General features: G+C 38.5%; 1 protein-coding gene across 1 annotated transcript in view; it reads right to left on the reverse strand.

The window, feature by feature from the left end:
• The window catches only part of tek (TEK tyrosine kinase, endothelial), a 100270-nt gene that overhangs the window by 76065 nt on the left and 10347 nt on the right, over positions 1-13858 (reverse strand). Inside the window, exons 2-3 of the mRNA XM_020514805.2 lie at positions 2629-2931; positions 1219-1329 (exon numbers count right to left, since the gene is read on the reverse strand). Coding sequence (XP_020370394.1) covers positions 1219-1329; positions 2629-2931 — 414 coding nt within the window. The remainder of the gene's footprint in view (positions 1-1218; positions 1330-2628; positions 2932-13858) is intronic.

The raw sequence follows: 13858 nt of genomic DNA on the forward strand, positions 1-13858 counted from the left end.
TAACAACAACTTGTAGTTACTAGCACTTTTAACAATAAAATTTCACAGCTTTGTAATCAAACAAATTTTGATATTGAGCCACATAAAATTACACTAGGGCAGGTGAGCAAAGGATTGGTCAGAACGAGAGGTTATGAGGAGTGTCTTAAAGTTGGCATTGTGCCATACAGTTTTACAGCACGGAAACAGGCCTTTTGGTCCATTGTATCTGGGCCCATCGTCAAACACTTATCTACATTAATCTCATTTTTCAGCACTTGCCCTGTATGCTTTGCCACTTCAAGTGATCATCTAAGTATTTCTTAAATGTTGTGATAGTTTCTGCCTCTACCACCTTTCAGGCAGTGAGTTCCAGATACCCACCACCCTGTGGGTGAAAAAAATCTTCCTTAAATCCCCTCTAAACCTTTTGGCCTTTACATCAAATCTATGCTCTCCCTAATATTAATCTTTCTTCTAAGGGACAAAATTTCTTCCTATCTACGCCCCTCAGAAATTTGTACATCTCAATCAAGTTCACCTCCAGCCTTCTCTCCGCCAAGGAAAACAACTCTAGCCTATCTAGGAGATGTGCTCCAGCCCTGGCAACATCCTAGTGAATCTCCTTTGTGCCCTCTCTATTGCAACCACATCATCCTATAGTGCAGTGGAGCTACACACACTTCTCTAGTTTTGGCCTAATTAATGTCTTATACAGCTCCATTATAACCCTCCTGCTCTTGTATTCAATGCCTCAACTAATAAAGTTAAGTATCCCACATCCCCAAAAACCACCTTACCAACCTATCCTGTCAAGGATGTGTGACACCATGAAATGTCAGATCCTCTGCATTTATAGTTTCTATCTTTTATCATGTATTCCCTTACTTGGTTAGTCCACCCACATACATCACCTCACACTTTTCAGGATTAAATTTCAAGTGTCACTGTTCTGCTCATCTGACCAGGCCATCTACATTGCCCTGTAGTCTAAAACCTTCTTTCTTGCTATTTCAGTATCATTGCAAACTTACTGATATATAGTTGGAATGGCCGAGTTGAACCAAAGGGTCTGTTTCCATGCTGTATGACTCTATGACTCTATAAGTAAGTAAGAATAATACTGCTTCTACATATTTCACAGTAAGTTGATTAAGTGGACATAATAGTTTATAAAAGTTAATTTGGTGAGCTTCTTGATGGAAAGACAATGGATTCCAATTGCAATAATTTTATTACCATCTTTATAGATCATAACATCAGCATCTGTCTGGAGCTGTCGCTTGAATCGAATGGTTACATTTTCGCCCTTATTTGCAGTAAGAGAGAAAACCTCTGGGAAGAAATGTGCTGCAAAATAAACAAATTTCAGCAGGTCAGGTCAATCCTTTTAACCTTGCACAGGGTGATATAGACAATGATTTTGGGTCTGTAACAGGTAGAAACTTGCTTCTGAGCATGCATGCGGATGCCTTCTGCATCTCAAATTCTTCTAGGACCACTTTCAAGGAGAATTGGCTGTCAACAGTGCTTTCACTGATCAATCCCCTGAACATGCCAACCCTGAGTCAGAAGTAATGTGTCAAATTAACAGTTTGGGCTCAGGACTACAGAAGTTCATACATTGCTAAAGGAAGTTGTTCACTACACACATTGGGACAAAGTTGTTCTTTTTAAAGAACATGTCTGCTCAGAAGAATCTTCCTCTTTTGTACTTGGCTTATTGTGGTGCATAATATTAGCAGTGAATCATAGAACTATATACAGAAAGAGGCTTTTCAGCCCATTATACCTGTGCCAGCTCTCTGAAAGAGCCATCCAATAAGCCACATTCCTTTCCCAACATTCCTGAAAAGTGTATGGTTACAGTTTTAATTCAGTTCCCCTTTTAAAGTTCAAATTGATTCCATCACCCTTTCAAGCTGTGCATTTCAGATCACAACAACTTGCTATGTTAAAAAAAATCCTCACCCTCCTTCTGGTTCTTTTGCCAATGACCTTAAATGTGAGTATAATGGTCAATAACTTTTTTTTAACTAGTGGAAAATGTTTTCCTTATTTACGCTATCAAAATCGTTCATCATTTTGAACATCTTTATTAAATCTCCCCCTTGTCCTCCCTGCCGTGAGAACAATGCCTCAAAATGAGACTGCTCAAGGACTTGAAAAGCCCTCATTGCTGTTTCTGGCTGCGTTAGCTGAATGGTGCGTATAAGCTGAAATTGTGCTTGGATTAGATGATATAACACTGCACTTGGTTTTGCTGACCTACAGGTCCAAGTGAGTTGGAATTTACTGGTCACTGTCAGGGGCATGTGCCTGGGGGAATACTGAATGATTCTTGTGCAGTGTTTTGAGTTTCCGGCCAGCTTGATTGCTGCTTTCTGATCCCCGAAAACAAGACACCGGTAAAAAGAGACTTCCACTGGCTTCAGTTACCCAAAACTGTACAGATACCAAATGAAGACTGGCAGCACCAGGCATGTGGTACAGAAGGAAGAAAGAAAGAAAGAATGTCTATAACTAATCTTATGGTGCAGATACCAATCCTGCCAATAGATTGACTGAAATCTATAGATTGCACATCAAACCAAAACCAATCCTAGTATTTGAATAGATGGTTGCCTCCAGAATCTGTGAGTGTTTTACCTTGTTGTGACATCTTAACTGTCGTTATTCGTGTGACGTCTTTATTAAGTCTCCCCTCACAAAAGAATATTCCGACGCTATCATTTTTCTCATTTCTCCACATAACCTTTGTAGGGTAATTTTTAGTCTTGTTCGGTGCTGCAGGGCTTCCCCACTGATCAAGAAAGGGATCAAATATCCGAGTTATGGAAACCTCATCTAGACCAGGTTTGCCTTCAGGTTCACACACCAATGAGGTTTCTGACGCGGAGATCAGAGGTCTTGAATTTATTAATGTCAAGTCCAGCAATGCCTCGATTAAACCTGGCATCAAATACAAACATGTCAATTAGATGCAATTAAATCCAACAGGAAGATAAAAGAAGTATAGACTTAGGCATGCTGTCTCAAAGTTATTGATGTGCTTACTATAGTGTAGTTAACATTGTAATGTAGGGAACACGGCTGTCAACCTTTGCACAGTAAACTCTCAGAACAAAGGAATAATGACCAGATAATCTACTTCAATGATATTAGTTTAGGGTAAATACTGACCAGAACTCATGGGAAAAGTTCTCTGCCCTTTATTGTGCCAAGCTATTCCTTAGGTCCACATGAGTGGGCAGACAGAGCCTTCTTCTGACTGACAGCATCTCCAGCAGTGTATCATTCCCTCAGTACTGCTCTGAGAAAGTCATTGTTGGATTATGAGCTTAAGCCTCTGGATTTAAGATTTGAACTCACAACCTGCTAACTCAAGAGGTAAGAGTACTAACCGCTGACACAGCTGACCCTCTAAACTGTACAAAAATTTCTTGGTGATGTTCTAATCATGCAGGTTTTGCTGATAGGTAATTTACTCAGATTTAAATTAGCAGTAGTTTGAGTGATATTATATATGTTGGTAACACATAAATTTTTGAATGAGTATTCAAGTATGGCTTTCATAACGTAATGTGATCTGTCATGTTCATAGTAAAATATGGACTGTTAATTTTCAACTTCCATTATCAGATTTTAATACCAGTTATTTTCATGAATTTAAAAATGGCTGCACCTGACCAAAAGTTGAACCAAGCTTCATGAGATAATCAATAAACAGAAACAGTCTGAAATGAAGGTAACATGTTATCACAGACTGAAACTAGTCACCTAGAGCAGTACCTCCTAGTCGTCCATAGAAAGTCACAATTATCCAACTAAAGATGACTAATTTAGACACAGAAATAAATGAATTGAGAAATTGCTTTGGCTGAGCTGTGAGAAATGGATTTCAACTGGAACTGGAAAAGTCTGTCTGCCTCTCTCAGCCTCACAAATGATAAAGCACTCAGAGGTAACACAAACTGGAGAGGAAAATGTGATCACTGAGGGCTCAAAGATACCTCCAATATTCAAAGCTGCTGTTGATCCAGGACATCCCCTGGTCTCAGATTAAAACCTAAAATGTCAAGGTCACCCTAAGGACTTCAAATTTCATATTCTTTTATCTTAATTTTTGTACTGTACACTATCCCATTTTAAACTTTGTAGCTGACTTTGTGATGGTTTGGTGTTGCATTCATTATTTTTCTTGGGTTAGCAAGTGATAAAATTGCTCTTCCTTTCACTCAAAGAAACCTTGAAATTGGTTTCTTATTTGTTTCTAATGATCAAATTAAACACGTTTTTATTAAAGGATGTATAGATGTGTGCTGAAAAAAATCATTAAATCTTCAATGTGGCTAACTGAGGAGGTTGAAAAGAAGGAAGCTGATTCCTTTCTCCTCAGTTAGTTATAATCGATCTGGAGAACAGGCGACAAGAAAAAGCCTTTCAGCTCTCACTTCATATTGAAAAAAAGCAAAATACTTATCACCCAGTTTATCAGAAGTGTTGCAGAAATGGCCTTGTTTCCGTTCAGTTAATTCTAAAGACAGTATTCTTCTGTCTGTTCTGCAACTACTAGAAGAAACTCCTTATGATCAGCAACTCTTCTTGTCTTTCATATACATTGTTGTGAAGTGAACATTTTATTCAACGAACTAATAATAAATTATTAAATTAAAACTTGTTAAGGTGATTTTACAGCAACTCAGAAACAAGCACTGATTGAAATACTCAGAAGTGGTGGAAATCTTCTCTACTCCAGGATAACTCTGCAGGAGCTCCTAAGCTCAACCTTCTTCATCTGCTTCAATGACCTTCCCTCCATCATAAGGTCAGAAGGTGGATGGTCACTGATTATTGCACATTGTCCAGCACTATTCACAACTCCTTGAGTATTGAAACAGTTCATGTCCAAATGCAACAAGACCAGGACAACATTCATGCTTATGTTAATGAATGGTAAGTATTATTCATGCCACAGAAGTGCCAGGCAATGAATATCTCCAACAAGACAGAATATAAACATTGCCTGTTGATATTCAAAGGCATTACCAGCTCTGAATTCTCTAACATCGGTATCTGGGGATTACCATTGACAAGTAACTGAACCGGACTAGCTATATAAATATGGTGGCTACAAGAGTAGGTCAGAGGCTAGGGACTCTGCGACGAGTAACTCACCTTCTGACTTCCCAGTACCTGTCCACCATCTACAAGGCCGAAGTCAGGAATGTGTTAGAATGCTCTTTACTTAACTGGATGAGTACAACTCCAGTTTGTCACTCAAGCTTGATTGGCACCACAATGAGGTAGCAGTGTGTACTATCTACTCATGTACTACAGAAATTCACCAAAGCTCCTTAGACAGCATCTTCCAAACCAACCACCACTATCATCTAGAAAAACAACGGCACCTGATACCCAATACATCTGCAAATTCCTTCCCAGCATCGAGTTGTGGAAACATATTATTATTCACTCACTGGAGTTGGTTCAATTTCTTGGAACCCCCTCCCTAATAGTTAATACTCCAACACCACATGGACTACAGCAATTCAAGAAGGCAGCTCACCACCACCCTCTCAAGGATAATTAGGATGGGCAATAAATGCCGGACCAATCAGCAAAGCCTGTATCCCTTGGATGAATTTAACAAAAGACACTTACAGAGAGAGAAACAATGTTAATGTTTCAGATTGATGACTGAATGCATTTAAATACCTTCAGGACACCTTGTAGATCTTCTAGTTTTGATGTAAGGTCAACAAGCTGAAACATTAACTCAGTTTCTCTCACCACAGATGGTGCCTGACTTGTTGGATATTTCCAGCATTTTCAATAACAGAAGCAGAATTTAAAACACCATGCCAGAACATTGTCACAAACTTGGAAGGAGCTTCAAATTATTTTTTTAATTCTTCCTCAAACAAATTCTAATTATAAATGGGAGGATAATGAGGGAGGAAATATGTAAGATAATGACTGAAATAATGCTGGAGAGGCTGATAATGCAATTTTAGTACATAAACATTTCTTAAGGACAGAGAATCTGACCAGAACACTGCTATAAGCAGAAAAGACAACAGTTTCTAAAAAGAGATTAAATAAATCAAAAAGCCAAGTTTCAATTGGTATAGGGAAAGGTAAGGGAATGGGACTAAATGGATAACATTTTCAGAGACAGGAAACAAGAGCAATGGGTCAAATGAACACAGTGTGTGCAATATGATTTGCCTAAAAGCACCCCATCAATTGTTTGATTCCACAGAAAGATGTAATTGCATTTCTATAATGCTTTCCATGGTTGCAGGATCTCGCAAAGTGCTTTACAACCAATGAAGTGCAATGACTGACATCATACAGGAAACAAGGTATCCAGTGAACAGTTGCTATTTTCCAGCTTTTTTATGACCAGTATCTGTTTACGTCTTTTTAGTTTGGCCTGTAAGTTTCACAGCCTGAGAATTGAGTTTGATAACAATCTACACTCTTAAAGACTGCTGAAAAGATTTAACATATTTTCTCATTTTAATGCCTTGTACTTGCCAACGAACAGTCAGTATTTGACAACTTATGAAGATCTTATTGGTGCTGATTCAGATTAATTGTTGATCACTGTGTAGTGATACACATATGCAAAATCAAATACAAACATTTGTTAGGGCCAACCACAAACCTTCAATAATATGAACAGAAATTGCTGGAAATACTCAACAGGTCAAGCAGCATCTGTGGAGAGAGAAACACAGTTAATATTTTAGCCTGATGGCCTTTGCAAGAATCTTAATAATCATTATTAACATTAACGTTTAGACTGAGAGTAAAACTTCCATTCAAAATACAGAACATTTTGCAAAAGGAATAAAAAAAAATCTTACAATCATGGAAGTTCAAATTTGTGACTGAATTTTTATTTGTCATGACTGACTGGGATAACATGCTACAAATCAAGCCCCACTATTCCCAGACTTGTCACAAATGTGAAAATTTGATTAAATGACCAAAATACCCAATTCTACCTGTCTAATTCACGTTAAAAGTATATTATACCAGATTTCTCATGAAAAAGGGAGTAACTATTTATTGTAACCAACAATAAGAACGAAATACAATTTGCTAATTTATAACTCTTAAAAAAAAACACTACCACTTTTTAGAAATTCTCATGGACATACAGACAAGATGAGTATTAAGGGTGGGAAGAAGAAGGAATAAAAATAGGGAGAAACAGTTTGAGTGCATCAAATGGGACAGTAGGAATTGATGAGTTGTTTTCTTTTGCACAATTTCAGCTCTTTGCAGATGAGATGAGGTTGTTTGCACACCAATGCTGTGTTTTATTCCCATTTAAGAATCTGTCCTTTTCAGTACCTCAGAAAGTGTTCTTTTCATCTTTTTCATTTCAACAGGCAATTTGTGGACACAGCAATTTTCGAGGAAATGGTGAATGAGAACAGCTATGGGGTGATGTTCTGGTTATTCTCCACACTGAAGAGGGAGAGAGAGATTGAGGTGTTTTCTCTTCGCAGGCCAGATGTTCATGCCTACGGTTCACACAGAAGCTGTAACCACTTGCCCATGAACCAATAAAGTGGTCATTACTATCCTGAGCACTTGAGCCCATAACAACTGGTCAATTGAAAGTACAGTCTCCATAAAAATGCCTTGAACGTACACTCCTGATGCATCTACCATTCTCCCCCACTGCTTAAATAAGGCAACAGTGTAGATATAACTTACAATGAGTTCTAGTAACTTGTTTTTTTTTAAACTGCAACATCATCTTTCACAGTTTCCTTGGTGCCAATGGCTTTCTTTTCACGTTCTTTTTACGCCACAGCCCAAAAGAATAAAGTGGTCTTTACAATTGTCATAGGTTTGCAGTGGGGTTCAGTCATAGCATCACAAAGTCCATTTGTAACAACAACTATCATAAAAACTGAAAGAACTGCAGATGCTGTAAATCTGGAACAAGAACAGAAATTGCTGGAAAAGTTCAGCAGGTCTGGCAGCATCTGTGAAGACAAATCAGAGTCAACACTTCAAGTCTGGTGACCCTTCCCAGAATTGATGTTAGCTAGGAAAATGTCGGTTTATATGCAGAAGATAGATTGTGGGAAGGGAGGAAGGAGTAAACGATAGGTGGGGATAGAGTTCAAAGAAAGAGAAGAACAGTTGGACAGACAAAGGATTTGATAACAATCTGGCTAGGAGGGTGAATAGCTGTTGATGGAGACTGTTAGTGTCTAACAATAGGTGGTGCGTAATGGCAGCCTATGTGATAACAAGGTCTGGTGTGTGGGGTAGGGGGCTAGGACATGGGAGAGTTCAGGCCCTAAAATGATTGAACTCAATATTGAGTCCAGAGGGCTGCAGGGTCCCCAAGTGGAAAAAGAGGCTTTGTTCTTCCAGTTTGTGCTGAGCTTCACTGGAACACTGCAGTAAGCCTGAGGCACAGATGTCGGCTGGGGTACAGGCTGGCAGGCAACTGGAAGCTCAGGGTCTTTTTTGTGGGCAGAACATAGATGTTCTGCAAAGCGGTCACCCAGTCTACATTTTGTTTCCCCACTGTAGAGTAGACCACATTGTGAGCAGTGAATGCTGTGGACGAGATTGTGGGAAGTGTTGCTTCACGTGGAAAGTATGTTTGGGCCTTGGATATTGGGGAGGGAGGAGGTAAATGGGCAGGTGTTACACCTTCATCAGTTGCAGGGGAAGGCGCCTGCTGTTGGGGGGTATTGGGAGAGAAGGAAGAGTGGAGCAGGGTTTCCAGAGGGAATGGTCCCTGCGGAAGGCAGACTAGGGAGGGGAGGGGAATATGTGTCTGGTGGTGGCATCTTGCTGGAAGTGATGGAAATGGCAGCTGATGATCTTCTGGATGTGGATGCTGGTGGGATGATAGGTAAGGACAAGGGAAACTCTGCCACTGTTGCAGGAGGGAAGAGAGGGGGTGAGGGCGGAAGTGCAGGAGATGGGTCGGACCCAGTTGAGGGCCGTGTCGACAAAGGTGCTGGGGAATCTTCGGTTGAGGAAGAAGGCGGACATTTCAGAGGTTCCCTTGTCGAAGTTGGTGCCATTGGAATATATGCAATAGAGATGGAGGAACTGAGAGCATGGAATGGAATCTTTACAAGGAGCAGGGTGCGAATATGTACAGTCCAGTAAGCTGTGGGAGTTGGTGGGTTTATAGTGGCCAGTCTAGCCCCAGAAATGGAAATAGCGACGTTGAAGAAAGGAAAGGAGGAGTCAGGGATAGACCAGGTGAAAGTGAGGGCAGGGTGGAAATTGGAAGTGAAATCGATGAACTTTTCCAATTCTGGATAAGAGTGGGAAGCAGCACCAATGATATCATTAATATATCTAAGAAAGAGTTGTGGGTGGGAGCTGGAATAGGACTAGAACAAGGAATGTTCTACGTAGCCCATGAAGAGACAGGCTTAACTGGGGCCCATGTGGGTATCCATGGCCACCCCTCTGACCTGAAGAAAATGAGAGGAATTACAACTGTCATAATGTGGGGGTACAATAATGAGATTTGCTTTGTTATTAACTTTGCACCAGGTACTGAAAAATATTGACATTACCATTATAACAATGCTGGATCGTATATTGCGAAGAATTTATCACTCAAATGGTCCATCCTGGTATTTAGAATATATGTGAGCCTTCTCATCATTTACTCTTGCAGTTATTTATTTGGCTTTTAAATCTGTCCAAAGTATTGTGGTAGTGAGTTCAACATTCTCACCACTCTCTGGATAAACAAGTTTCTCCTGAATTGCCTAACAGATTTCACAGAATCATAGAATCCCTACAGTGTGGGAGTAGACCATTCAGCCCATTGAGTTCACACCTCCCCTCCAAAGAGCAACACACCACACCCCCCCGCAACTATATCCCTGTAATCCTGAATTTTCCCAGGGTTAATCCACCTAGTCAACACATCCCTGGACAATATGGGTAAATTAGCATGGCCAATCCAAGAGTGACTGTCTTTGTTGTCCCTCACCAAAATAAAAAAAAACAAAGAACTGTGGATGCTGGAAATCAGAAACAAAAACAGAAATTGCTGGAAAAGCTCAGCAGGTCTGGCAGCATCTGTGGAGAGAAATCAGAATTAACATTTCGGATCTAGAGACGCTTCTTCTAAAGACCTGTTGAGTTTTCCCCGCAATTTCCGTTTCTGTTTGTTGTCCATCACCTTAGTTTCACTCGCCTACTGAAACTTTTACTTTGGGCTCACCCAATTAAACCATTTCATAATTTTAAAGAGCTCTATCATGTTATTTCCCAGCCTTCTCTTCTCTATAGAGAAAAAGACCAAGCATGCAGTATTTTTGATGGTAATAACTTCTCAGTTCCGGTGTCACATTAGTAAGATATGTTTTTCCACTTTCTCCATCTCCTTTTATATTTTATACAGCTGTTCTTAGGACAAGTATAATCCAACCAAAGTTGTTTACAGGTTTAACACACACAATGACATCACCTTGAAGCAACAATTTAAATTTCACCAAAATTATCATTAAATCAATTCAGTGCCAAGCTAAATGCATAAATAATAGTCAAAAAGTGAATTATTTACTAGCTTGTTCTGTGGAAGAAATTTCAGAAATTCCAGTTGTAAGTTTGAATTGATTTTGTTGAGAGGTTCTAGGCCATTGGGAACTGAGTGGTCATTTTAGAGCAGGTTTTGAAAAGCTAATCAGTCCTTTATTTTATTCACAGATCACATTAACTCAAAGAATGTTGTGTGTTCCCTCACATTAAAATGTTTAACTTTATTAAGTGGCAACTTGCAATATGCAGGTGGAGCCAGCCAGCTGGAAACCACCCAGAAGAAAACCCTGAAAGTAATTTTTTTTCCCTAAAGTAGGCTTTTAAGATGTTCCAAGATGCAATGTTAATGAAACATGTGGGCGTTTGTGTTAGTCGTTTTGGAAAATGCACGAGGCTCTTCCCACTGACAACCATTTGAGTAAATCCAGATTTCTTCACCTTGTTACCCAGGGTAGTTTATCAGAAGTGTGTTGCTGAAATGGCCTTGTCTGCTTTCAGTTAGCTTTAAAAGATAGTAGTCATCAGTGTATTACGCCACTGTTGGAAAGGGTTCTTCAAGGTCAGCAATTCTTCTTGTCTTTCATATAAATATTTGTGAAGTGCATATTTTATTCAGTGAACTGCTGATAAATCATTAAACTGAAACCTGTTAGAAGCTGTTAAGATTTATCCTAAAGAATGATATAATATCGTAGTCTCAACAGTGTACATCTTGTTTATGTCAGCCATGCAGCAGACGCTAAGAGGTTTTGTTATCACCACATAAACAATGTTTATATTTCCTGGGAGGCAGCAGGGAGAGATTTTTAAAAGAACACCTGAAAAATTGATCTTGAAAGATCAATTTACAAAGGAATGGGGAATACAAACCGAGTTCAAGGTCATGAAATCCCTGCCTGTGACCAGCTTTCAAAGATTGAAGTTACCGAAGAACTATGATTACAGACTGATTGTAAAATGTCATGAGACCATTGGCTAAATTGTGCTGGGTGTGGTAATGCATAGGACTTAGGCTTTGACCATCTGTTAAACCTTTCAAAGCAATGTATTGTGCTATACATTAAATTACTCTGACAGATGTAGCCCAAAGGTGGCCTTGCTTGGTCATTTTGCTGATGAGGCAACTGCAAACGTATGACTCATATAATTGGCATTTTGTCCTTAGCCCACAAAGAAAATATTCCAACTAAAAAGGGATTAACATACTCTGTTTCCCTATTTAAGGATCATCCTTAGATGAAACTGCTGCCATAAAAAGAAGTCACTTTAATAATGACAACAATTAAACATTTTGGTTAGAAATTCACCTTGCAAATAGCGTTAGTGGTATTGGATCTGCCATCTGTTTTAAACACCCTGACATGCAGTTTTATTGATGAATATTGAACATGGCATACAATAGGCAGCCAGCAATAACACCCAAGCTAAGTTCTAATACCTTTGTCTTTGTGAGAAATCTATCAGGTACAAAATTTACACTATATTCTCCACCAGCATCTGCCTGATTGTTTATGATGTCATGTGATCAAAATGTAAAAGAGCATTAAACCATATATTGCCTGTAATCGCAGTGTCCTTCATGAAATATAAGTGACTCCGCTAATTCATGGGAGATTGTAGATTTTTGGTGGGGCTTCATGTTACAATCTGGACATGTTTCACCAATTTCAGCTCCTAAAACAAAATTCCACACAACTGTTTTTAATCTGCATCAATGATAGTTTGAAGCCTTCAATTTTTAATTCCAAGACTATAGCAAGTTAAAAAGGGACTTAAAAAATGGAGATGGGGAAGTGCTGAACATGCTGCAAGTTCCCATTCTTTACACTGATTTTCATTTCTTTTACATTGGTTTTAACTTTCTACATGCTGAGATTTTCAGGCAATATTGGCAATTATTACAATTGGCAAAATCAATGTACAAATCTGTGTAAATGTTGGCAGTTATCACATAGAGGAATGATTGTCACATGAGCCCAAAAAATTAAATTTCTAATGAAACTTAATATCTAAAAAATCACAACAGAGTGACTAAATTTATCCAGAAAATTACTGAGACCAGATGACAGCCTAGTTTCTCCCTAATGTTTAACTGGAAGAAATTACTGTTTATCCAATGCTGCATATCTTACTGGAAAGTCTTTGAATTCATTTCTGAGGTAATGCTTTTAATGTCTTGTAAACCTTAAGCTGAAACCTGTGTGCATTCTTTAATGGGCACAATCTTTTCAAAAAAGTTAGAAAAATTACTTTTTGTTAAAGTTGGATGTGTAACTTCTATCATTCGCAAATGACGTGATAGTGGTTCAAGACATAATTCAAATGTGCAAGGAAAGAAATTTTATGGTGATTTAGTGAAGCTATAGTGCATAGGGAGGTTGAAGGAACCCTGAACTATAACATAAATACTGAACAGCCAAAAATAAATTGGATTAATGTTTTTATGGTTTATGTCAGTTTTATTTGTTTGGACAATACATTTGAGCTCAGAAGGTGTATTGAGAAATAGATCCAGATGTTTTAATTTTACCTGCAACACATCAGGATTTCTTTGGAACTATGGAAGGAAACATACATAGATGTTATCTGGATGATTTTAAAAGCTAGTTGCACAATAAACTAAAAGTGACTTATTTCAAACCCTAGAACAATATGAAGCATTTGTTTTTCCCACATGGATATATTTAGGCAACAAGAATAAGGAAATTACACTTGTGTGATGTCAAGTCCCATGGTCATTCTTACACAGGAGTCTTATGGGGCTCGAATGGTAGCAGGAAATAGTTAATAGAATACACAATACAAATCGTATTACTTTTGAAAGTTTTAAACATTAAGGAATGGATAAAAACTTTTCTATAGAATATACACTGCAGTGAATTCTGGTACCTAAAACTTTAAATAATGGAATAGTAGATTTGGGTAATGTATTACAAAACATCACTCATTATAAACACACACCTTCCTGTTGGCTGTAGCTATTAGTGACTTATTTAATTTCTTGTGGTTGAAGTCCTTCATTGTTTAGAGTCAAAATGGACAAGGAAAAGGTTCCGATCTTGAACTAAGCTACGACCGTAGTATGTTTTAACACGTGAAAAATCAACTTGATTTTCTCGACAACCCACAATTGTCACATTACGCATTTCAGAAAACAAAACAAACATATTATTTTAAGTTTGAAGATTACTACTGCACTGAAATAACACATACAAGGCAAAACCTATTCCTAAGCAAAAGTCTATACTGGTTCCTGGATCCAGAGATACATTTATTTGACCCAACAGTCAGTCTGGTAGTCTCTCTAGAAACTGATTATGGT

This window comes from Rhincodon typus, chromosome 3 (genome assembly GCF_021869965.1).
Source record: "Rhincodon typus isolate 14 chromosome 3, sRhiTyp1.1, whole genome shotgun sequence".
NCBI lineage: Eukaryota > Metazoa > Chordata > Chondrichthyes > Orectolobiformes > Rhincodontidae > Rhincodon > Rhincodon typus.